Genomic DNA, 27,343 nt, shown 5'->3' with positions numbered 1-27,343 from the left:
GGACCATACAACGAACACCTCTGACTTCTGCGTGATCTCTGAGATACGCAAACATTCTTACCTATGCTCTCCTGAAGCTTTTATCCTACTACTAAAAAAAAAACAACTCTGAAGTTTTCCTACATATTTTTACATTTTGCCTATGACTGATGCACTATGCATCTGTAGTCTTATGTGGTGTACATAATTATTTGCTTATTTTAAAATTATTCAGCTATTCAGCTTCATCACGTAAAAACGTACTACCTCGAAAAGAAAAATAAATGCATGAAAAAAAACCCAAAACAATTGGTTATTGGAGGTGTACATGAAAATGGAAAAAAATAAAATAGGAAATTAGCACAGTATACTAATTTATACATGATATGGGAAAAAAGTGTAGGTCCTTCTATGGTAACTGCAAATTTTATATCCAGTTGAAAAGAGCCAGAAACAAGAGAAAAGGAGATAAATCCTTTCAGAATTGCTCAGCAACACCTAGTTCTCTTGTTGAAGTCAATTTTGATATTAACTATTATGATAAGACTACTGAAAAATACTTGTGACTATTCCATGAGATGTCATCATAGATGTTAATCAAAAGATCAATGAATAGATTTATTATATGGAAGTATAAAATGGACATTAAAGTATAAGCAATAATGAAACAAATTTTGTATAGATAAAAAGATTGTATAGATAAAAAGATTGTATAGCATAAAGCCTAAGGAAAAAAAATACTGCTCAACTTAAACATGAGCAGAAATACAACAAACGACAGTGAAGAGCATTTTTAAGGTACAGAAAAAAAAAACTTATTTAGTAAATAATTTCAGCATAAGAGCATTAAGCCCAAGAAAACATAGAAAATGAGAAATAAAAATATTTTCAAACGTGCCTATGTATCATAGAAATTGTGAATAATAATGGTAATTCTTGTGAAAAACCTATATTTGTAGATGAATTTCATGTCCTAGTACCATACATTTTTTTTTTAAATCACCATTCATCTACCAGTTGTCCTGGTTACTGATATAACTACAAGAAGCATGCAATAGTAAACAACTATAAATTATCAACAGAAGCTGTGGAAAAAAAAATAGAATATAATAGTTAACACTGGTAGTTATTTACAGCTTCAAAATCTTAACTTGGACAGACAGAAAATATATATTTAAACAAGTTCTATCTTGACAGTGATCAAGAATGATAACTGATCATTCTGAGCTGTCTTTTTGCAGAAGAGAAAGAAAAAAAGAAAATAATAAAGAGAAAGAATACATCAGCTGAGCTGTCTGGGATCGGCAGCGTAAATGATAAACTGGTGTATGGAAAAATAATATAGTAGCATCTCATAATTAAAACAAAGACAAACTGGGATGAACAGTAGGTGAAAAATTCAGGTACTTAACTTATTACTGGAGGATGTGGAAGACACATCTTGAAAAAAATAGAGTATGTAGTAATTTCCACTAGATATTAATTTATTTCCACAGCTTTCAAAATGTCTTCTATAATAAACACTTTTCCTGTATACACATATGTACAAAATCACATTGTAAATAAATACTTTAATCTCCTTAGAAGACACTTTGCAGCAGAATTTGTCTTTCCTCTCTGACAAATTAACTTTGATGTAATATTCCCCAATCACCATGTTCTAAATCAACCATTTTGCAAATCTAGAAATACGTTGCCTCTTAAAATTATTAACTGACTGCAAAGAACCACTACTCATTTTTTTCACAGTGACATTAATCTTGTGAACAGCATAAGGTCCTTTTAACATCATTTTAGTGTTGCCTCATTCAGTCTGTTATGAGTCAACAAACTGTAACAAAAGTTTTCTCAGTACGTTGCATGAAAAACTAGGCCTGATAAGGTTGCTGAGCTTGTTTTTGTTGATTTCCTCTTCAGAAGGATTTATTATAGCATATTGACTAATACCAAAGACGTAGATTTTCCATTTCTATTTTATTTTGTATCAGTAATAGATTTATTTCAAGCAATCATTTCACTTTCCTTCTATTAAGTCATGTTAAATTGGTGCTGATCAGGCTGCAGAAAATTTGTGTGGTTGTAAACTGTTTTGAAGTATTTTTCCTTTGTTTAGACAAGGTTTTATTTCCTTTCTGGATGGAAAAGTGAAGAGAACATTACAAGACAAGATTAGACCACAGTTATTAAGACAAACACAGATTAATATACTTGGTCTAAAACTTTGAAGATTTTTTTAATTAAATATCAATTTGAGATCTCAGATATGCATGTATCCCTTCTGCAAACTGCATCTGCCTGTTTAAAATATAAAAGTGAATGCAAGAAACAGACATCCCCTGTAGCTTGCACTGTATGTTATTAGGATGTTTGAACTCTAGACTGGAGCATGTTAAGACCAGCAGCAGCAGAACACTTTCTATTCAAAATAACAGAAATTCAAACATTCATAATCTTGTGATACATGAAAGGGAACACACCAGATATAGAGTCTAGAATTTGATAACACTCCTATTTATGTTTTAACTGTCTGACAGTCAAAATTATCCGTACTGAAAAACATTGATATTAAAATGGTTGAAATGGTTTTATCAACAATCCCCTCAAACCTTGACAGTATCTAACCCTTTCCATTGGTGGTGTACCCATACTTCAAATATCCCTGTGGGTTTAAATTATGGCCCTGCAGTTTTCTCCTCAAAACTGCAGAAGGCAGTGGAAAGAGGGGTGTTGTAAAGATTTGCTAGCATTATGACATCTTTGCCAGGAGGACTGCAATGGACTGGGAATTTTTTCTTCTCTTTGTTTGAAGGAACATGATGTTGATACTTTCTTCTTTCCTTAATCTTGGTCTTTGCTTGGGTTTCCCTTTATACATTTCCCTGTCACAGCCCTGTTCCTACTCCTGGCATCCAGCCTTCCTAGTCCAAGCACACAATGGGCAAGGGTTTGTCAGGCAGTGACTGGGGGGCAGGGTGTCACCCCTCCCCAATGGGCACATTCCCAGAGCCAAAGTTGGAGCAGGGGAGGCAGCAGTCACTAGGCCCAGTGCAGGGGTTAAACCAGCAATGCCCATCTTGGGCCATAACAAGACTGAGCCCCATGCAATGCCAGGTCAGTGCACAGTTAAGCCTCCCTCTGCTAAGGGCATATATCATATTTACTGGATTTCAAAATGATAAAATCAAGTGATACCTAAAGATATTGCAATTTATATTCAGTTCACAGATGAATAAATTTAAAGAAAAAGATGGAGAACAAGATAAAGCTGAAGTCAGTGCAAGTAAAATCTATTCATTCATGTCTGAATATTGGAAAAAATCATGACAAAAGTGTCATAGTTGTCAGTATTGCCAGAGGAGGTCACATTGTAGCTGGGCAAGCTGCAAATATCAATTCAACAGTTATGACATTTTAACTTGGATTTTAAGGACACAGCTTTTACTATGAGCAATTACTGTATTAAAAATGAGGATAACTTTTAATACTAAAAGATATCTGAAAACTTGTAAGTGAAAGGCAAATTTCTAAGAACCAAAGTATCTCTCATTGGAACTAATACACATCAATACAGAGAAAAGAGATGTACTGGTATGTTATATTGTCTATGTAATGTATGCATTTCATATATTGCATATATATATATATTAATATAAATGCGTAGTCCTAAAGAGAAATACCCATGTTTATTCAGTGTAGTTGCTGTTTAGTAGCCATTTTAACATTGCAATATAGAACGGAGTCTAAAATAAAAGTAAAATAAAGGAAAATTGGAGAGCTGTATTATGTGGCAAAGTCATAAAGAAAAAGATGTTCTAGAATCATTCTAAAATAATGTAAGTAGAGCTTTGTGTAAAAAAAAATGTATTTACATTTACTCCCTTATCAATCTATAACCTAAATGTCTCCAGAATATACTAATATTATGACTACTTTTATAGGTTTGATCTTCTTCTCTATTAGGTTTGCTTTATGTAGTCTGTATTAGCCATATTTAAAACTGAGGCACTTACACATTTTTATAGTCAAATGATAAAATTAGCTATACAGGAAACTGCGTATCTAAAAACTCATCTTTCTCTTCTTGGGACACATTACTATTAATAAGTAATATATTGTTCACATTACAGTTTAAACGTCTCATCAGAAATGAGGACAATACTGTCCTTGGATGTTTTCCAGACCCAACTGGACAAAACCATAAGCAGCCTGATATAACTTCATCATCAACACTGACTTCAGCAAGAGGCTGGACTCCAGACCTCAAAAAGTCCCTTCCAACATGGATTATTGTGATTCAAGAATGAAATTTCCCCGGGGAGCTTGACCTGGTGGCCTGGTTAATAGCAAAATGCAGGGGATCAAAGTTATGCCATCGGTGCATGGAAGCAGATAACAATGCAACAAGAATTTGATCATGGCTGTATGCAAAATCTCTTGTCAATAGCATGTAGATCATCATAGAGCAGAATTTTTTACAATTCGTATGTTATTTAATTACACACAGTCAAAATTCAACCTTCCCTCCAGAAAAAAAAAAAAAAATTACAAAAGAAAGTATGAAAAAAAGGTATGTTTTTTTTTCTTTTTCCATTTAGATTGATACTAATCACAAACTGAGACTCTATGCAGGCAAGCGGGAAGTACAAACACTTGCAAATAATCTTAATGACTGGAAATAACATTAATTACTAATGAGAAAATATATTATTTAGAACACAGGTATGTCTTGGGTAGTATATTTAGGCATTAACATTCTGTTCATTTAATTGTTACAGCACACCACTTTCACTATTCATTTCAAATAAGAACTTGGCAACTTGGAATAGTACTTAAGGCTGACTGCAGAGAAATTCAACAGATCCGAGTCATATAATCAGTAAGAACATACATTTTTCCACTATGAAACAGGAAAAACTGCAACAGAATTGCTAAGAAAACTACTAGCTTCTTAGTATGAAAAGTCAACTCGTTCTACTTTAGTGAACTTCATGAAGTCATCTACTCTCAATTCTGTTAAGAATAAAATCAGATACTGCTGGCAGAAGTAGCTACAAAATAAATAAAAAAAAAATAAATAAAAATATCCATCATGGTACCATTGCCATGCTTTTCCAAAATAAGAAGTGCAACTTTACAGAAACCGCTCTAACATACAGCATATTGAGTTCCGTGAAAGTGAAAACATCACTCAGTAGTCATTATTTAGATATTTATTGCTGAGACTGACTGAAACATCCGCAGGTTTTTAAGTGATGAATTGCATGTTTTTATCTAACTAGTTCCCAGTAATGTATTTTTGACTGCATAGGAAAAAACCCCACACCATCAGAAATAGTTATTAAAATAGTCTTAGTTCATTTGTAATGTTATCTTTTAGAAGTACTACAGTATCTTAATACAAAAGATCTAGAAAATGAGTACATTTACAACTTACACAAAGCTCAAAGAAATATTGCAGAATCACAGAAGAATAGACTGGCATTATGATGCAATGTTCGCTTGTGGTGTTCTCTCATTAAAGCTGCTTAAAAGTTCCTTTTTCACAGTATTTGTAGCAGAGCAATTTGGGTGGAAACTTAGAGTTCAATCCCCTGGGCCTTGGTAACTCTTACAGCATAGAAACTCCTTTAAAGCATGCACAGTGGCATACTTGAACACATTCAAAGACAGCGCCCCCCCCCCCCCAAGTTACATTTGCTGAGAAGCACAGCAACTTTCTTAGCTAGCAAGTAACAGCTAGGAAACAGCTCTAACAGTTGCATCAGGGCTTTCTTGAATTTGCTGTAGCTATAATATGAAGCACTGATTTTGTCTCTAGATATCCTAGGTAAGTTCTCATCTAATAGCTCACCATAATAGATAAGATCTAATCACTTGACCTCAAACTCCCAAATGTTTTCACAGGACAGCCCTGAATTCTTCATTTCAAGCAGCTCAAAAAAACTTCAGGGAAAAATTCTACATCTGCTTTACCCTGAAATACTGCTCTGATTGATCATATTTATATTACTAATTTCAGTTACTATCTTTTTAGCTGGGGATTGTTTCAGTTTTATTGAATGTTCCCTTACACTTTTGGGACTTGGTGGATGAAGTGGCTAAACCACTATCCATCATATTGGAGAAGTCGTGGCAGTCCAGTGAAGTTCCTGCTGACTGTAAAAAGGAAAGATAGTCCGCATTTTTAAAAAGGAAAAAAACGAAGACCCAGGGAACTACATGTCAGTCAGTCTCACCTTGGTGCCTGGCAAGATCATAGAGCAGATCCTCCTGGAAACATGAGGCACAGGGACAATAAAGAGGTGATTCCTGACAGCCAACATGGCTTCACTATGGGCAAATTGTGCCTAATGAATTTGGTGACCTTTTACAATGAGGTTATAGCATTGGTGGGTAAGGGATGAGCAAGTGGTGTCACCTACTTGGATGTGTACAAAGCATACTGTCACGCACAGTATCCTTGTCTCTAAATTAGAGAGGCATGGGTTTGATGGATGGACTTGGTGGATAACAAATTGTCTGTGTTGTGCGGTTGACACACTGGAGGAAAGGGATGCTATTCAGAGGGACCTTGACATGCTTGAGAGGTGGGGAAGAGCAAATATTATGAAGTTCAACAAGCCCAAGTGCAAGGTCCTGCATCTGGATTGGGCAATCCCAATCATAAATACAGGCTGGCTGAGAAAATGGATTGAGAGCAGCCCCAAGTAGAAGGACTTAATTGACAAGAAGCTGGAAATAACATGGCAATATGTGCTTGCAGCCCAGAAAGCCAAACATATCCTGGGTTGCATCAAAAGGAGCATGTCCAGCAGGTCAAGGAAGGTGATTCTCCCTCTCTACTCAGCTCTTGTGAGACCCCACCAGCAGTACTGTGTCTCTGGGGTCCCCAGCATAAGAAGGTTGTGGACTTGTTGGAGTGAGTTCAAAAGGAAGGCCATGATCAGAGGGCTGGAGCACCTCTCCTGTGAATACAGGCTGAGGGAATTGGGACTGTTCAGCCTAGAGAAGGGTCTAGAGGGACCTGAAAGCAGCCTTTCAGTACCTAAAGGGGGACTACAAGATATCTGGAGAGGGACTTTTAACAAGGACATGGAGTGATAGGACAAGGGGGGAATGGTTTTAAGCTGAAAGCAAGTAGATTTAGATTAGATACTAGGAAGAAGTTCTTTACTGTGAGGGTTGTGAGGCACTGGAACAGTCTGTCCAGAGAACTTGCAAATGCCCCATCACTGGAAGTGTTCAAGGCCATGCAGGATGAGGCTTTCAGCAACCTGATCTAGTTGAAGGTTTCCCTGGCCAGGGCAGGGGGGTGGAACTAGATGCTATTTAAGGTTCCTTCCAACTCAAATCATTCTATGATTCTATTCAATGACACAGAATCAGGATCATGATCAAAAGCATAATGCAAATCACAAAACTTCACGGCAGCACTTCCATAATTCAGACACAACATTTAACAGTGATTCTATTCTTGTAAGGCATGGTTTATTACAGAAAGGGATTGCTATTATTATCATTGTTATTATTATTACTTTGATTACTTTGATTACCACTTTGCAGCAACAAGACAGAAATAAGAAGACTGGCTTCAATCTTGTTGGCAGATTCTGCAAAATCTGTTACTTTGAGAGACACAGCCAGGATTTCCATGTGAACTGCATGGGAAGTCAAGTACTGAAAGACTTTAGAAGCTAGAAAAGTGAGGAAAGAACTATGAGCAAGCGCCTAGGTAGCATAATACAGTAGAGTGTTAGAGTCCCAAAAAAGTATGTGCACAGCAATCGCTCTGGAAGCTTAGTGGATTTTAGCCATGTTAGTATGGCATTGTGTCTGATTTTACCAACGCCTCTAAGGAGAACAAATCAGCATGGAGATAACAGAATTCTGATGCAGCTACAATTTCTAATTTTGTTTTTTTTGGGGGGAGTGGAGGGAGAGCATTTAAGCTACCTTGCAAATTTTGAACTGTGCTGTGTAATAGACTTAGTCAGCTGTGTAAGTCTAAAGAATCAATGCCCTTCATTTTCCCTAATGATTTAAAAAATGCTTTGTTCTCAAGTGTTTCCAGATCTGGTTCATATGGAGCATAAAAGTTACATATGAACTGTCGGAATGTACAGATGGCTCACCTACCACATATTTTATATTGAAAATATTTTTTCTGTTTTATTTTTTGCTTGGTTGAGGGTTAGTTGTTTGGAGGGTTGCTGGTTCTTTTTGAGGGGGGAGGGGTGTTGTTTGTTTGTTTTCCATTAGGTATAAATTATTAACATTAAAGAGACCAGCTATGGAAAGAGAAAGAATATGTGAGGGGACACATCACCATAATCTTGCATTATAATACAGGATTCAAGAATTATCCTCCTAGAATCATAGAATAGTTAGGGTTAGAAAGGACCTTAAGATCATCTAGCTCCAAGCCCCCTGCCATGGGCAGGGACACCTCACACTAAACCATCTCACCCAAGGGTTTGTCCAACCTGGCCTTGAACACTGACAGGGATGGAACATTCACAACCTCCCTGGGCAACCCATTCCAGTGCCTCATCACCCTAACAGGAAAGAATTTCTTCTTTATATCCAATCTAAACTTCCCCTATTTAAGTTTTAACCCGTTACCCTTTGTCCTGTCACTACAGTCCCTAATGAAGAGTCCCTCCCCAGCACCCTTATAAGGCCCCCTTCCGATACTGGAAGGCTGCTACGAGGTCTCCATGCAGACTTCTCTTCTCCAGGTTGAACAGCTCCAACTTTCTCATCCTGTCTTCATACAGGAGGTGCTCCAGTCCCCTGATCATCCTCATGAACCTCCTCTGGACTTGTTCCAACAGTTTCATGTCCTTCTTATGTTGAGGACACCAGAACTGCACACAGTACCCCAAGAGCAGAGTAGAGAAGCAGGATCACCTCCTTCGACCTGCTCGTCACGCTGCTTTTGATGCAGCCCAGGATATGGTTGCCTTTCTGGGCTGCGAGTGCACATTGAAGCCGGATCATGTTTATTTTCTCATCAACCAACACCCCCAAGCCCTTCTCCGCAAGGCTGCTCTGAGTCTCTAAAGAAGAGAGATTGGGCAGAGAGCCCAACCTGTAGCTGTGCCTGGGATTGCTCCAACCCAGGTGTAGGACCTAGCACTTGGCATGGTTAAACTTCATGAGGTTGGCATCAGCCCACCTCACAAGCGTGTCAAGGTCCCTCTGGATGGCATTCTTTCCCTCCAGCGTATCAACTGAACCACACAGCTTGGTGTCATCAGCAAACTTGCGGAGGGCGTGCTCACATGGCCCACTCTCCATGTCAGCGACAAAGCTGTTGAACAAGACCTGTTCCCAACACCGATCAGTGTTGAGTGATGTATGGAAAAATCAGCAGAAGTTATTCAAAACTCTTTACAAATGCTGTTACATTTTTTAACCTCTATGAAGGTGAGGAAAGTTGGAGGCAAATCTGTGGAATCAAACCAAGATTTTCTCTCAATCCATCACACCATTTTAGGGAACAAGTACAATTGGAAATGGGTCTAAGTCCAAACATGTACATGACTGCATGAACAATGTTCTTTTTATCATTATAAAGCAGTCTCCTACATTAATGCTATTCATAAATAACCACGATTCATAATAACTCACTGCTTCTTTTCAGCAGTCAAATATAAGAAGCAGAGCTAGTTCTATTCCTCTTTTAGTGACTCCTATAAATCCAGAAAAAGGAGCTGGTTCTCTTTGAAGATAAAAATTAAGTATAGAACACAGTGGTGGAACCACCTTAGTATTGCTATGTTAAATGTATTCAAAATCAACAGTAATGAGCATGAAGAACAAACACTTCAAATTTAGATATTTGCCAAAAGACAAGGATTTTTCTCCCTAAAGGCACAGATCTATAAAAACTCCCACAATTTTATTTTACTAAACAAGGGGAGTGTGCTGTCATCCAAGTTCTTAATCACCAAATTTAATTTGTATACACAGTGAGAGCTGCTGTTGCCAAATGCTTATTATGAATGGACTACAGCATTGCATATTTCAAGCATAATCTGTACAAAAAATTAGGCAGTTATTCACTGAGTCTACTTAAGGACCAGAGATGTCATGTGCTGTAGAAGCTTTTCTTACAAATAGGATTCTTAGCTGTTCAGTAACTTCCTTGCTTTGAAACTTCAAATACATTTCTCTACAATTCTATGATTCTATGATAAAGACAGGAAGATCACTTAGCAGTTATCAACATGGGCAAAATAGACTCAGTAAAAATTAGTATTTTATTACCAATTAAAATAGATTTTTGGATGGTAAGAAACAAAGATGAAATAAGGCAGCTCTTTCCCCTTTTCCTATCTTCCTCCTTCCACTTCTCCACTGTCTCAACTTCATTCCCAATTCCTCTACTTCCCTGACCTCAGCATCACAGGGAAGTGGGGGATGGGAAGTTGTGGTTAACCCATAACAGCTCCTCTTTGCTGCTCCCTCCTGCTAGCACACTTTTCCCCTGTTCCTTGAGTGGGTCCTCTCCCCTTACCTTCAAGACATACCTGCTTCAGAATGGGATCTCTACAAGGCCACAGTTCCTTCGGGAAACAATCACCTCCTTCTGTGTGGGGTCCTCCATAGCCTGCAGTATGAATATCTGCTTGTGTGAGGAGTGTTTTTCCACAGGCTGCAGGGTAATACCTGCTCCACCATGGTCTCTTCCATTGGCTGCAGGGAAATCTCTGCTCCAGCACCTGAAACTCCTCCCCCTCCTTCTCTGACTTTGCTGCTCACAGGTTTACTTCTCAATTTCTCCCTGTGACTCTGAACTTTTGCCCTTTCTTAAATACATTTTCACAGAGGTGCCACCACCTTGGCTGAGGAGCTCAGCTGTGTCTTACAGTGGCTGCATTAGAGCCAGCTGGAACTGCCTGTGCCAGGCATGACTCAGCCTCTGGTCTCTTCTCAGAAGATGCCTTGCAGCTCCACAATTTGCCAACTCCTTGACACCACCCAATACTCAAAATAAGGTTTCAGTGGCTAAAATAGAATGTGTATTAAACTGAAGTGTACAAATTCAAAACTTTGATTCACACTGCCAATTATTGAGCATATGATTCAAAAGACACCTAAAAATGACTAAGTACCATGAAGTCTTTTTTTGCTGTGAAGGTTGAGTCATCATTTCTGCAGAGAGGTAATTATTCCTGAATTCTAAATAGCTATTCTCTTAATCTCATATCTGCCCTTACATTCTTATCTTCTCTATGAGATCAGTACAAACTGACATTTGGAAGTGACTAAGGGTGCACTTAAGTTGTATATTAAACCAAGTCAAAACTTATGCTTAAATAACTCATCATGTATTTTATCTTTAATGCCAGTTCTGAGCCCCAGCCTTCCTTATCCTGGACCTCAGAACCTGCTGTTCATCCTGTCCATATGACAATGAAAATCTGCTCTTTTTTTTTTATACAGTGGGCTTACCTAACAAAAAAGTCCCAGAAGATCTAATCAACAAAAAGGGAGATAAGTTTTCTTTATCTTTTTAACCTTCCCAGCTACTTCTACAGCTTTGTGCTGCCAGCCATCTCTGGTTCAGTGAACCCCCTCCTCATGAGAGGAAAATTTGCTTAATGCATTTTCCTGAGAAGTACTATAATGTCCGCGCTATAAGTTAGCCTAATTTGTAAAGAAAAGAGGAGAAACTTTTGCTGGACTTGCTGATTTTCAACACTATTTAGCAAAGATTTCCTGAGCCAGGAAGAAGAGTAAGATGTAACCTCAAGTAGTTTTTGCCTTGAAGTGCCAAGTCTAACTGCTAGTCCCCTCTCCTGAATGTCAAGGTCAGGACATAAACATTCTTTTTCCTCTTAAAGTGACTCCCCGTCTACTAACTTTAAGTTAGTAACTAACTTTAAGAGCTTTAAGCCATACTTTCCTGTTGACGAGGGAGACCGAGTAGCTGGCTGAGCAGCTGGCAGCAGTCCACTGATTGTCCAAGGTCAACCCAACACATTATCAGAAAAAAACTTTAGTCTTTGCAAGAGATCTTAGAACTATTTATTTAACTTCAAACAAAGAAATAAAACAAATAAAAATTTAAGAATTACCATGCCTGTCAGCGAAGACAATAATGACTTGGTAACCCTAGAATCCTTCCAAATGAAGCAATTAGGAACTATAAAAATAAAAATTCTACAGTCAAAAGACTCGTGCTTTTATTAAACTCATTTTGCAGCAGACACAGTGACCCACACACTTATGGTTTATACTTGATTATAAAATAATTTTTTCATGAACATGAAAAATATTTCATTTGAAGCATGTCTGAATCATCTGGCTTAAAATTTGATGTAAGGTTGTTCATATGGTAAGATTTATAAAGAAGTGATTAACACCTCAGTCATGAAATGACCTTCTGGGTAAGTGATCATAATAGAGTATGTTTAATTAATTCTTCCTTTTAAGATGTTGTACTGTGCAGCTGAAGAGAAATTAATCCTAGTGTTTTAATTAACAGGTTTTTAATAGGAAATTCAGTGGAATATACACATATTTGTTTTTTCTTGTTTTTTTTTCTTTACATGATTGTGTACCAGTGCACATCCAGAATGCAACGTCACATTGATTTGTGATAATGCAGATATAGCTATACTCACTGATTAATTTCCTTATTTTGCTTTTAATTTTAAATTGCTGATTAAGTCTCATGTAATTTATAGTTTCACAGTCAAAATAATTCCACTTGTTTGCACTGTATCTTCAGATTCTCTCAACAAAGGTTTACCTACCAAGCCAAAATTAAACCTGACATAGACTTTTATTCTCCTTTTATTTATTTAGATTATGAATACATTCCTGTATTTATACTTATGAAAACAAAGGATTCTGGAATCATATAAACAGTCCCTGATTAAGACATTTAAAGTGTATTTTAGTGCTGAAAGATGACTATGTAAACATAGTCCCTTACTCTAAAGATCCATTCTCTATGTACATTAAATCTCAGGTTTGGCAGATTACAAAGTATAACATTTAGAGTTGCTTGTTTCTTTACAACATTTGCTGTACAATCTCAACAGTTCATGTTACAACCATTAACATTCATCACTACAGCCAATGAACGGCTAACCATTTAGACAAAACAGGTTTTCGATTCAGTAACTCAGGAGTAACTTTTAGTTTTGTGTTGTTGTACCTAATACTCAGTTACCACCAATGTACAAACAATAAGCAGTAACAATGGTGATCTTGAGCAAAGAGCTATTAGGTCTTTCAGCCACTGATTTTTTCAGTTAGTTCTGTAAACCAGGCCAGACTTTCCGCGTACAAAGACAGGATATATGGAATGAGAATGATCAGACTGGAGAATTGAAGAGTTCACAGAATTTTGTAGCTAACTGTTTACCTAGGGACTTCATGATACGCTACGTAAGCATAGCATAACATAAACATTAAACACCAAAAATTCCAGGCCTGCATCTTTCAACATGAAAGTTTAATGCTATTTCAAATAAATCAGTATTTTTTGCAATGGAGTGTAAAACTAGGAAAAACTAATAACGTTTCTGTGTGCTGGGAAGTGAGAGATTAAACTGATGTAAGGAGACAGTTTGTAGCTTTAGTATGTGTAAGTCATAGATCTGAAGGAACAACAGACGTCTGTTTATAAAGATCCTTTTGGGCAACAAGGATGATGTATACTATACATATAGTCGCTAAAGAGCAAATATAAGTGAAAGAACAGCAGCAGCTGATAGAATAGGAATAATAAGATCCTGTGTTGTCAAGAGGACCTAGTGGAACTGAGCAATATTGTTTCATGGAGCAATTAGCAGCCAGTCAAAGCAATTAACAAACCAGGGACTAAGCTAGGGATGGAAAGTTGTCACTGGGTCACCTGAACCTTTGATATGGTTTTGCTAGTCAGTGTGATTGATGACAACCAAACATACACAGAAGGCTACTGCAGAAGAGGGAATGCAGTCATCTTTAAAAGGTATTTTGTCAAAAAAAAAAAAAAAAAACAAACCCAAAACCCAACAAAGCAAACCCAGAGAAAAGGAACTGTGTACTGTTGAAAAGTTGATTATTTGTTATTATCCTTTTGTTGCTTTTCTCCTCTAATACAGCACTGCTTTATTAATTCACTTTTAGGGAAAAAAAGGGTTTCTTGAATTCCCAGATCAGTTAGTTTTATTTTCCAAAGTGTCTGGGGTAAGGACTTTAACCAAGGTTTATTAGTCTTACCTAGGGTTTAAGAACATCATTGTTGCTGCCAATTATTTTCTGACAGAAATCATTTTAACTGTGATCACTTTTTGAAAGAGTCCACCAAAGTTAGAAAGCAGTAGATTTTATCTTAGCAGTGTTGAGGAAAAGTTGTATTTTAATAGTTAATAAATTATTCTAATGTATTTTTGTTTAACAGGTATTTAAAATTAAATTAAATTATGAACAAGGTAAAGTAAATCCAAAATAAATACAATTATGGAATTCTTAAAATTTTAAGAGGTACATAAGCTGCCAAATTTTTAGAGCTACAGAGATCAATGTTTAAAGACTGCTTTGCTTAGAGATTAGAATTATGTAATAAGCAGAAAAAAACATTAAAAAAGTCTGATGAAAGTGAATACTTTTAAATTTTTTTTTTTATAAATGAAATGGAATATAGTAACAGTATTTGTCTTATCCCATTTAACATATTGTAATTTTTGCTCACTTTCTATTCATATTTGGAAGTCTATATTTTAATTACTCTAGACAATGATTAAAGTTTTCTCTGCACATTAAAACACTTTTGAAATTCAAACCATCATTGTATAAAGATACATTGTTATGTATCTTTAAAGGGCCCTTGTCCATGATTAAAAAAAAAAAGCCGTTCCTAAGTGTACAAAATAACTGAAATACACCTATTTTTCAGAGTTAAATAAATTACTTTTGTCATACTGCTATAAATTCAGTACATTGAACACTAATATTTTGTAGTTCCACGGTATTTATTTTTACTATTTATAATTCCAAAAGTTGGTATTCTCAGACAATATAATTACCTTTTCTGTATTGTAGATAACATAAAACAAAAAATGTTAAATATAAAAAACCACCTATTGGCTATTTGAATTGTAATTGCTACAAAAAGTTTGCAAAACCACAAACTATCACAGAGCTACTTCACAGGTTTGGATGTTTTCCACTTTATACATGCTTCATGCATGCTCTTTTTGCTTCATCATCCAGAAAAGCAATGTTTTTCTCTGAGAAGAACTTTTGTTGAAATCAAACTACATTCACTCACTTCTGAGCCTGCCAACATTGCAACTTCATTTTAAAGCCTTAGTTTAACTGCTATACCAAACACTTTGTGGATTAATTATTCGTTCAGACTTAGTCTAACTGGTACATTGCATAGCGGATGTCCAAATAGTGTCACTTGAAAGGGAGGAAAAAAAATCACAGGTCTTAATTAAGCGATTGCCAATGTATCACTAAATTTTGAGTAATGATCACTCCACTGGAAATATGTGAACTAAAGTTTGTGGTGGTTTGAAGCAGGATATACAGCTATATAGATATTTCCAAAACTGTACTTATTTGTTCTGTGTAGAAAATACATTCCTCTCAGTTCAGTGGTGTCAATTGTACCTTTTCTAATCTTATGAATTATGTGGCATTTATCAAAGGCTGAAATGGGTAGGAAAAAACATTTTATACAGAAAGAATGAAGAAATAAAACAACTTGAGGCAAAGAACTATAAAAATTTCTGCAAGCTGAGTCCTATGACCCTACATGTTTTCAGATTGCTTAAGCTGGATATATCAAAAACATCAAGAACTACTTGTTCTACAGCATGCAGAGCATTTAAATGCCATCGTCATTTTAGAGAAATTTTACTGCATCTCTACCCACTAAATATTTTGTCATTAGTACTGCAAAAATGCAACAATCAACACTAAAGGCAACAGTGTCAGTCCAACAGGTCAGCAAAGTCAGTGGCTGAATCCAGAAAACATTTATTTTCTTTACACTATGCAATCTCTCTTTTAATATCTTTCAGATGAATGTATGGGTGACTAAAGAAATCATAAATCAAGCCTTAATGTAAACAACATCTTGAGCTACTTAGCAAGAATTGTATCAAAGTTCTATTTGAATTAACAATGATTTATCCTCCAAAAATGAGATGATTCTGTGCACTCTTTTTTAATTATTTTTTAGTTGAGGCCATTGCTATAAAATTAAAACCCTGTAAAACCTGTGAAACAGCTTTCTCCACTATGGTAGAGAGCAGACCATACCTGTGAATCCAGGTGGACAGAAGCACCCATAGCCACCAAGTCTGTTGACGCAGCTTCCTCCATGCAAGCAAGGAAAAGCTTCACACTCATTTACATCCATCTCACACAGAGACCCATAGTACCCAGGTGCACAACTGCAGATGAATCTTCAGAAAAGAAAATAATCAGGTAAGTCAACAGAAGTAAACAACATGATCTACTCTAATATTGTGAAGCTGTATGTATGTCCTGATGTCAAGCTGGTATCCCTAATCCTCATCTGTATCAAAATAATTAACAGACTGTTGTCCTGGGTTCGGCTGTAAGTTATTTTTCTCCTTCTTAGTCAACCTGGTGTGCCCCGGCTCCCCAGGGCTCACCATACTGATGCCGCCCTTAGCGCAGATGCCCACTCGGTGTAGCGCACTGCAGTCCAGAACTCCAGAACTTCTCATTTCCACATTTCTGAAGCAAGCACAGCAACGTATTCTTTTTTTTAAATCACTAGAAAAATTGTGCACAATAATTTTAGCTGAAGGTATGAGGACTGACTTAAGGGTTAAAGTTCTTTTGACCTAAGACTCTGAAGAGTGTTGTGGAAAAAAACACAACGTACAAATTTTTCTCATGCTTACACTTAAGTTTTAGTAAACACACTGGAGAAGGTCATTGTCAGAAACTGAAAAGAGAGATGTACTACTCTAACTGAAGATCAATTTTTCTTTATTTTAGTCCTTTTCCAAATTTATAAAGAAAAAAAGAAGAAGAAGATGAAAAGGTAAGGGGGGAAGAACAAATTGCACTGAAAACAGCTTCCCTTCTATTTTTCTTTCAGGTCACTTAAGAAACAAATATGTGAGTTAACAGCACTTGCCTACCTAATTTTAACACAGAATCATTGTCATGTGCTGAAGATCCCATCCAATCTCAGGGCAATGAGTAGATTTTATACATAAGGAAATCAGAGAATTGTTTTTCATTTAGTAATAACTAACCTGTTTATGAGATCCAGGCAAGTTCCATTGTTTTTGCAGGGTCCTGATAAGCATTCATTTATCTCTGCTTCACAGAGTGTCCCAGTAAAACCGTGTTGGCAGGAGCACCTAGCAAAAAGGATATCACTCACCATGTTACTTTTTAGTTTAATAGAAAAAGATTTTGGGAAAATGTAGCAAATTTGGGGGAGTATGAATTAGGTGGTTCCAAAATCTTGTTTGATATTTCTTCTGGTCCTTACAAAACTGCTTTAAAAAGCCTCACAAGTACAGGGACTGCAGCCCAGGAAATATTTTTTTTGCTATTATTAGTTGAAGGCCACAGCTTTTGTATTGACCCCACTGTGCAGGGGCTCAGAACTTGCCCTGGCCTGAGCTCCTTTTCACTTGTTTTGACACTTAGTCTGGAGCCAGTTGTCTGCTGCCTCTCATGCTTTAGCTTCAGCTCTGGAATTAGCAGAGGTGAGGGTGTGACACACTGGGGTAATCATGGTGTTACAAACAATAACCTTCTGAGTCCATGTGGGCTGGGGAAGCTGATAAACAGTGCAAAGGAAGTAAATTGCCATAAGGAAACATACAAAAATAGCTCCCAGCAGGCCTGAGACTGAAGGTGAGAAAACCCTCAACCTTAAATTTCACACTTCTCCTGGCAAAGAGTCCCAGATACTGGTGACATGCAGTACCACTGCCAGTTCTTGAGGAAGACTGAAATCACTCCTCACAGGACACACAGAGAAATTGTGACATTATAACAAAAGAGACAAGAGCTAGATAACTGCAAGATTTCCTAATATAACCATTATAACTACATTGTTCATGAAGCTGTTTTCTATTAGCTTCAACTCAGACTATTAGCATTATTGTAACTGGACTAACAACAGCTGTTTGTTATATTTTGATTAGATTCCTAAGATTTTAATTAACCCTACGACAGGTTCTTGAGTCCACCTGGATAGTGTACGTGTATGTCTTTTTGCCCAAAACATTCAGAGTGTAATGTAACAGTGTCAAACACACCACAAAAAAAGACATCACTGAAAGGCAGCAAACATAATACAGGCAAAGTATGAGAAGACTAGCTAGATGATCAACATCTGTGCATCATACTGAATAGTTGTCATTCAGATAATTTTCCTCACCTGTAATGGTTAATCCCATCCACACAGAGACCTTCATTCTGGCATGGATGGGAGATGCACTCATCACTGTTAATTTCACAGTAAATGCCCTCAAATCCTGAAACACAGATTATATTAACTGAATGAGTGAATCCTACTACATAATGCAAATACAAAAGTCACAGCTCCTCTTAGAGGTTTGGCTGCCTGAGCTCAGGGAGAATTTAGACAATGCACATGGCAGGCCTGAGAAACCTTATCTGCCCTTGAAGTTGTTGAAGAAAGAGCTGAGTAGTGACTACCCCTCCTCTTGGGGGCATCTAAGCTGAGGCTCTTGGTATCTGCGCTATGCACATGCTTAGTTATGTACCTGCTTATCTGGATGCTGACACTGGCCTTCAGACTAGCTCCCTGACTTGACCTTGGATCTGCCCTGTTCCTGTAGCCTTGACTGGAAGTCTGGTGTAGTATGGTGATCCTGGACACCTCCATTAGCCCTGCATTGCTCACCTCTTTCAGATTCTGTCAGACAGGACCATTGACAGTGAGGACCCTGCCCCAGCTGCCTTGGTAAGACTCCTGGCTTACCTTCACTTCCAGAGCAGCCAGCCCTCACTGCTCTCTGACTCCAAGGTCAGGGGCAGCAAGTGGATGCAATCCTTAAAGAATATTTTCCAATTATTTTTGTTCACCAAATTCATTTCAGGACAGTGTGAAAGTCTTAATATACTTTAATGAACCAGAAAGAACAAATCTGGATGGAGCATCTGGCTAAATATACTGGGGTAATGTAACCCGTTCTAAAGGACTGAGAAGGCTTTCTTGGGCACTGTGGGACAATGCCAGAAACTAAAAGCTAATTCAATAAATAATATATTACAGAGCATAATGGTAGTTACAGAGACCATATTTATTCAAAGCAGTCACTAGGTAAAACAGAAACCCACACATTTAACCGATTTCAGTGTTTAATGAAAAAAAAAAGTGATCAAGAGCTTATATCCAGAGTACATCACTTCCATAATACATTATGTTTGCCTCTGTAAACATCCCAGAATATGAGCTTAAGAGAAGTAAGACATTTTTTCAGTATATAAGAACACTATTTCTGTTCTTCTATGGCATAAAACATGCTACATCATTCACATAAATAAATAAATAGTTGTGTTAAAATTATGTACAGTGGATAAACTATAACTACTTAGTTGAATTTTGCACAAATTGAATATGTTTTAATTGCTGTAGTAATGTATCAATTAAAATGAACAAACTATTTGTACTGTAGTGGCTATGATAACCATGATCACTTTTAGAAGACTGACTAAAGAGTATTCATGCTGCTCACCAAACTGCTTTTGAACACCATGTAGCTATCAAAATTAAAAAAGCTACAAAAAGAGCCACTGAAATTCAGTGTATATTATCATAAATAAGACAAAGGCTTTACTTTATTTCCTATTAAAACATGTAAAAAATTGGTATCAGTATTTTTTTAGATACTGAAATAAGGAGAGTAATGACTTTTATTGTAATATTATGTATTTGTGGTTTCCAAAGTACTTCATGGAAGTGGTCAAATTATCAATGATCATATTTATAATAATATGGCTTATGTTTTTCTAGATGCATTGGCTTTCTGTGGCAAGGTTATGGTAGTGGGGGGTGGCGTTACAGCTTCTGTAATAAGCTGCCAAAAGCTTCCACTGTGTCTGATGGAGCCAAAGCCAGCTGGTGGGTCAAGACTGAGCCCATCAGCAACAGCTGTAGCACCTCTGGATAATAGTTAAGATGGGGAAGAAGTTACTGTGCAGGAGCAACTGCAGATGGAAAGAGGAGTTAAAGAGCCCTGCAGACATCAAGGTCAGTGAAGAAGGGCAGGAGGTGCTACAGGCACTAGACAGACATTCTCCTGCAGCCCATAGTGCAGATCATGTTGAGGCAGGCTGTGGCCCTGCAGCCCCTGAAGGTTTACAGAAGAGTTGCAGATATCCACCTGCAGCCTGTGGAGGACACCATGCCGAAGCAGGGGTTTGCCCAAAGGAGGCTGTGACCCCGCAGGAAGCCTGCACTGGAGCAGGCTCCTGGCAGGACCTGTGGCCCCATAGAGAGAGAAACCCATGACGGTAATTGGTGAAGGATTTCTTCCTGTCCTTATCTCAACCCATAAACCTTTCCTTACATTTTCTCTTCCTTTCCCAGCTGAGGAGGGGAGTGACAGAGCAGCTTTGGTGGGCACCTGGCATCCACCCAGGGTCAACTCATCACATTACAGAAAATCATTACTGGAAAAATTAAGCAGCTTGTTCAGAGTTGTGGGGAAAGCTGTGGAGAGAAATCTCTGCTGACACTCCAGTGTATGATCTAAACATCAACCCACATCAAAGCAGTTGGTGTTTTCGTCTTACCAGGAATTTTCTGTGCAAGAAGTTTTGTGTCTAGACCTGACTGAAATGAGTTTGCTGTGTTTGCTGAAGTTTTCAAAGCAAAGTTTGACTGCTATGAAGCTGGAAAACAAAGCTTAGAATGTATCTCAAACTAACCCTTCAATTATAGTCATTTATATTCTTGTGATATTATTCTGGGGTTTTTGGGATTTTGGTGTTTTTTTGTTATGTTTTGTTTTATTGGTTTGGGCATTTTTTTTTGGGGGGGAGGTTTTTTGTTGTTTTTTGTTTTTTTTTTCAGAAATATGAGTGTGAAATGATGCCCTTATTTATTTCCTGTTTGAATGACATTTCACAAACATTTTGTAAAAGAATTTCCATAATAGGGGACAAAAACTCTCTGACCCAGGGTACTGCTTGTAGTAGCTCCCTCAACACAGGCAACATTGTTATATTTAGTTTATTTTATGCACATGGGCTGGAGCCAGAATTAAAGATCCAAACATTTTTCTTATCTGTAGCATGTATAAGCTGCATCATTATACTGCAGCTTGAGCCTTCATCTATATTTGCCTGAAGTTTAATTAAGGAAAAAAGAAAAGTAAATGGACTATAACTTTGGCTGTGTCAAGCTTGTTCAATGTTCAGTACTAGACCTGCTCACATCGAGTAGACATGCACACACGCACAAGATAATCAGAAGTTCTTCTTTTGACACATGCCTTCCCGGTGCCACTGAATAAGATCAAAAAAGTAGTAACATGTTTCTATAACTCTGGTTTGATTAAGAAACTGGAGGACATAGTGAATGTGGGAAGCCACAACTACCATTTGTAGCCACCATTTGTGGCCACCTGCCTCATCTGTAATTTCTCATTTTTGGTAATGTTTGGTATTGCTGAAACTAAGTTCTGTTACAGAGTAGAAATCTATGTCAATGGGAAGGGGAAATGCGACTTCAGTGAAAAGTAGTACGCTGAAAGAGAAAGTAAACCTATGTAATATAAATGACCCCAAGGTATAAAGGCAGATTTTAGTTTGACAAGGTGATCAGTAAAGGGTGTGAAGCTAAGAAAGTAAAACAAAAAAATTGCCAACAAACTTGTATGGAATAGATTCTTTTTTTTTTTTTTGTGGTACTATATACAACATTTGAGCAAGCACCTCTCATTAAAAAGCCCACCATAGTTGTCAGATTAAAATACACAAAAAGGAAAATGTGAGCATTCATCATTCTGCTTCTGCCTGCCATCCCCACTTGGCTATGGAAGTTTTATCATCTTTTTGAAGTAAATAGTACTGAAATTAATACATAGAGCATCATTTAGACACATTTTTGATTGCAGTAGTACACATTTTTTTCAGCCCATTGCAAAATATAGTTACCTTTAAAAGACATAGAATCATAGAATCATAGAATTGTTAGGGTTGGAAAGGACCTTAAGATCATCTAGTTCCAGCCACCCTGCCAGGGGCAGGGACACCTTATGCTAAATCATATCACCCAAGGCCTCGTCCAACCTGGTCTTGAACGCTGCCAGGGATGGAGCATTCACAACCTCACTGGGCAACCTATTCCAGTGCCTCACCACCCTAACAGGAATGAATTTCCTCCTTATATCCAACCTAAACTTTCCCTGTTTAAGTTTTAACCCGTTACCCCTTGTCCTGTCACTACAGTCTCTAATGAAGAGTCCCTCTTCAGCATCCCTATAGGCCCCCTTCAGATACTGGAAGGCTGTTAGGAGGTCTCCATGCAGCCTTCTCTTCTCCAGGCTGAACAGACCCAACTTCCTCAGCCTGTCTTGATATGGGAGGTGCTCCAGTCCCCTGATCATCCTCGTCGCCCTTCTCTGGACTTGTTTCAACAGTTCCATGTCCTTTTTATGTTGAGGACACCAGAACTGCACACAATACTCCAGGTGAGGTCTCACAAGAGCAGAGTAGAGGGGCAGGATGCCCTCCTTCTCCCTGCTGGTCATGCTCCTTTTGATGCAGCCCAGGATACGGTTGGCTTTCTGGGCTGCAAGCGCACACTGCCAGCTCATGTTCATTTTCTCATCAACCAACACCCCCAAGTCGTTCTCCACAGGGCTGCTCTGAATCTCTTCTCTGCCCAACCTGTAGCTGTGCCTGGGATTGCTCTGACCCAGGCGTAGGACCTTGCACTTGGCATGGTTAAACTTCATGAGGTTGGCATCAGCCCACCTCACAAGCTTGTTGAGGTCCCTCTGGATGGCATTCCTTCCCTCCAGCGTATCAACTGAACCACACAGCTTGGTGCCATCGGCAAACTTGCTGAGGGTGCACTCAATCCCACTGTCCATGTCAGCGACAAAGATGTTAAACAAGACCGGTCCCAACACCAGTCCCTGAGGGACGCCACTTGTTACTGGTCTCCAGCTGGACATTGAGCCATTGACCACAACTCTTTGTATGCGGCCATCCAGCCAGTTAAAATAAACAAACATGTAGCAGGCATGCTACTTTATCTAGTCTTCCTACAAATAGTGAAAAAGACCATTTTCATCATGAATTTTACTGTTTACCTATCACATTATGAAATAAGTAATCTATGAGTTCAATTTACTATTGAATATTGTGGGGTTTTAACTGACATAAATTAGCTTAGTTCTTTATATAAAAAAGTCTTTTTTTTCTTAATGACATACACTGTTGAAAATTATATAGAACTATTTCAATGATTATTTGATCCAGAATGAACAGTTTTGAACTCATATAGTTAATTTTCTAAGTTTTTCTTAGCCCTTTGTGCAATTTTTAATGCAGATTTAGACAAAACCTCCTTCTTTCAACTGTAACGGTTAATCACAAACCCTCAGATCTGCTTAAAAGGACCTGAAAAAGATCAGCAGTATTAACTTCATTCATACTTTCTGTATGTCTCTGCAGTAGCATATTTATAATTTATGAAGCTTGTACAAAGGATGTTTTAATAAAAGTTTATGCTATTAAGCATATTTGAATTCATACCTGATACATATTCCCAGAGTAAATGACTAAAATAAAGGAGTGTAACACTACGCACATCATTCATACAAACTGGAGAGGTCAAACCTCAAAATGTATACTGCAGTGTTTGCATAAAAATATTCATAAAATATTTATTTTATGGATACACTTGAACAGACACCCACCGCAGCACTTTCGAAAGTGCTCTGATCCAAATGATCACTTAAATTCAAAGATCACTAAGATCCAAAAGAACACTTAAAATGCTCATACTTAAGTGGAACTGGTTTAAGGAAAGAATTACCTTGGTAGTTTATTTATATAGCACTTGTTGAAGCTATGAGTAACATCATGGGTCTAACATGCATGGGCTTATGTTATTCTTGCATTTTACATGATATTTAAGCACAGTTTAAAGGGTAATACTTTAGGTTATTTTGTATGAGCTACAACCGCTGCCACACATAGTTGTGATCTTCTGAGATGTTTAAACTAAAATTAATGTAAGGATGCAATTTTTATAATCATGTAGACATGTTTCCAAATTATTTCATGTATTACAAGAGGAAAGATAAAAAGACAATGGGAGGAAACTGACTTAAAATGTTTAATATGTCAGATATATTACTGAAACAAACATTTTTGAGTTGCAAAGAAATCTGCAGTATGTAAAACAGCATTCACTTAATGCAGTCAACAAAGCTTTATCCATAGTTTATACTTTGATTACAATTACTTTATTTGAATTATAAAACACAGTCATTTTAATTTTACGTGAACTAGTTTGCAAAATCGTTAATTGTTGGAAAGCTTCAAAATATGTATGGTGCTGTAATGTATTGTTACTGTAGCAATATTTAGTACTATGTGTAGGAAAATAATATGCACATTTAAATGCAACTACTTGCTGCCTTTGCTACTGCCCATCAAACTTAAGAACAAAACTTTAAATCAACAACAAATGCAAATTATTTGATATAGCTCTCCAGCTGTACACTTTTCCAGATGTCAAACCTGAGTGACATCTTAAAAGTGCTGTTTATAACCTTAGTGTTTTTATGTAAAAAAAATTAAAGTTTTCTGAACTCACTGCAAGCCATTCTGAACTTCTAAGTAAAAAAATGCATGTGACCAATGGGGAACAGCAAATGGCACACATGGTCACCGTGAATACTGATTTCCATTAGATATTCACTCCTAATTTCCAACAATTGAATCCAGGAAACAAGTGGCGTTTTGTTTTTTCTTTTGGGTGGCCAGTATAAAGGCTAGACAAATGTCATTGTGAAGTCTGACAAACCAACCAATGTGTTTTGTTAAACATATTTTACACTATTTTTCCTGTCACATTAGAGAAACTGAAGATGCAAAAAAAATCTCATTAAAAAAAAAAAAGACATAGGGTCACAGTCCTTCATTTAAACATTTTTTTCATTTTAAGGAAAATGGATAGCATTTTTTGAGGAAATTAAATGTATTTCAGAAATGTTAACAGTTTTCATACTAATGGAGAGTAATTTCAAGACTTTCAGATATTAACAGAGATGAAAAACAATTAAAAATCATTGCGATTCTTTGTGCTTAATTTTATTTCTGCATTTTTTTAACCATTCAGGAAGCATGAAAGGGTCTTTAATAATATGAAGTCTAAAACCACCTGTGTTCCATGGCGAAAGCAACAAAAGCAGCTTCTCTAGTCTCAAGCCCTAGTTTTCTCATACTCAACATTAACACTAGAGGTTGTGACAGTATGCTTAAATTTGTTTGTAATTTACATGCAGGAAGAATGATACATTCATTTTAGTTTACAGAAATTCCAATACTGTGTAGTAGTGTTGCTGTCAATGGGTGGAGCATTAAATGCTGTTACTTAAGATGGGACAGATCTTATTGTTCTTTCTGTTTCTCTGAAATAGAGGAAGTGGCTACTCCTGGAAACTCAACTCTGGGACTTAAGTTAGCTGTGAAGTGCAGGAATACACGGAACATAGAAGATACATATCTGGTGTTACAGTTATGGTCATTTTCATCTCCTTATTGCACTGCAGAGAAATATCACAGAATTTACCTATGCAGGTAACACAGAGGACTAATGGGACTCTTTCTCCATAAGCTCTCTATTGTTTTCATCATCACAGTATAATTGATTGTATTTATCTCCATTTATCAACCGATGTTTACAAGCAGCAGGGATATCACAATAGCTCCATAAACATTAGTATAAGTATTCAGGTTATTCAGTGTAACACAGGTAAGTGCACATACCAAAACCAAAGGTGCATGAAATGCTAAATACGGTAAAAATATTGTTTCCCTTTGTGAATTATTTGCATATATTTCTGAAAGAAAATGGCTCTGTCTCAGAAATCTGACAATGTCAAAATTCTGTTCTTTAGCATCTACTTACTAGTTCTGCTTGATATTATTAAATTTGTACATTATGATAACTTTCAGTTAATCTTATTTGAGACATGGGCTGAAAAATATTATATCTCATTTCAAACTTCCAGCTGTAAAATGCTATAGACCAAAAAAAAAAATTATCATTAGCATGCTGGGAAAAAGGGCTTTAAAAAAGTTGTCACAGGAAAGAATTACTGACAGTAACCCAATAAATGGGGTGAGAATGTCCTGAAAAGAGCTGTTTAAAACAAAGATTTCAGAAATTACCCTGATGCATCAAGAAAGGAGCCATAAAGTCTTTCTTTTAGAAAGAGTATTTAGGAGGCTAAAAAAAAAAAAAAAAAAAGGTGGCTAATTCTAGTGCAAACTCTAGCTATTGTTTCTTCTTAGAGACAGCATGGTATTTGCCTTAGATCTCATTGTAATCTTTCCCTGGAACATGACATGTAGAGAAATTACTCTCTACACCCTAAAACTGGTGGTTGTAATATCATGACCCACGCAATTCCTCTTGCATAAGTACGTTTTTCATCTTCTCACTTACTAGCTTTATAACTTTAAAGACAAAATGAGCACAAAAAAGATTACAAATTTGAACAAATTTTCCTAAGCTGCCTATAGAGTCAGCAGAGTGACATAAACATTTAGCACAAACTACTTGACTTTGTACCTCTGCTTTTGGGTGAAATGAATTCCCTCAGGTCTATCCTTATGTCTCCCATTTCATCATTTTGTAGGCCTGCTGTTCAACATTCTTAGCCAGAGATCTGATCTTGCACTGTCATGGTTTAAGCCCAGCCGGCAATCCAGAACCATGCAGCTGCTCACTTACTCCCCCTTTCTTTCCTCCCCCCCGCTCAAGGAGGGATGGGAAGGAGAATCAAAATTATGTAACTCCCATGGGTCAAGAAAAGAACAGTCCAGTAACTAAGGTGTGACACAAACCACTACTGCTGCCACCAATAATAATAATGATAAGGGAAATAACAAGGGAAGAGAATACAACCACTCACCACCTGCCAACCGATACCCAGCCCAACACCAGCAGCGATCTAGCCCTTCCGGGTAACTGCCCCAGTTTACATACTGGGCATGACATGCTGTGGTATAGAATACTTCTTTGGCTAGTTTGGGTCAGGTGTCCTGTCCCTGCTTCCTCCTGGCTTCCCCTCCTCCCTGGCAGAGCATGAGACTCACAAAGTCCTTGGTCAGACTAACACTACTTAGCAAC

General features: G+C 37.3%; 1 protein-coding gene across 1 annotated transcript in view; it reads right to left on the bottom strand.

Moving 5' to 3' along the window:
* EYS (eyes shut homolog) overlaps positions 1-27,343 on the bottom strand; it is a gene marked incomplete at its 3' end in the record, with an annotated part of 771,151 nt that overhangs the window by 416,977 nt on the left and 326,831 nt on the right. The window contains exons 23-25 of the mRNA XM_057418821.1: positions 18,374-18,470; positions 17,232-17,339; positions 16,258-16,403 (exon numbers count right to left, since the gene is read on the bottom strand). Coding sequence (XP_057274804.1) covers positions 16,258-16,403; positions 17,232-17,339; positions 18,374-18,470 — 351 coding nt within the window. The remainder of the gene's footprint in view (positions 1-16,257; positions 16,404-17,231; positions 17,340-18,373; positions 18,471-27,343) is intronic.

This window comes from Pezoporus wallicus, unplaced genomic scaffold, assembly GCF_028554395.1.
Source record: "Pezoporus wallicus isolate ANWC-B61680 ecotype Strahan unplaced genomic scaffold, APGP_CSIRO_Pwel_v1 contig_4901, whole genome shotgun sequence".
NCBI lineage: Eukaryota > Metazoa > Chordata > Aves > Psittaciformes > Psittacidae > Pezoporus > Pezoporus wallicus.
The sequence above is the reverse complement of the archived record's forward strand: the minus strand, read 5'-3'. Positions and strand labels throughout refer to the sequence as shown.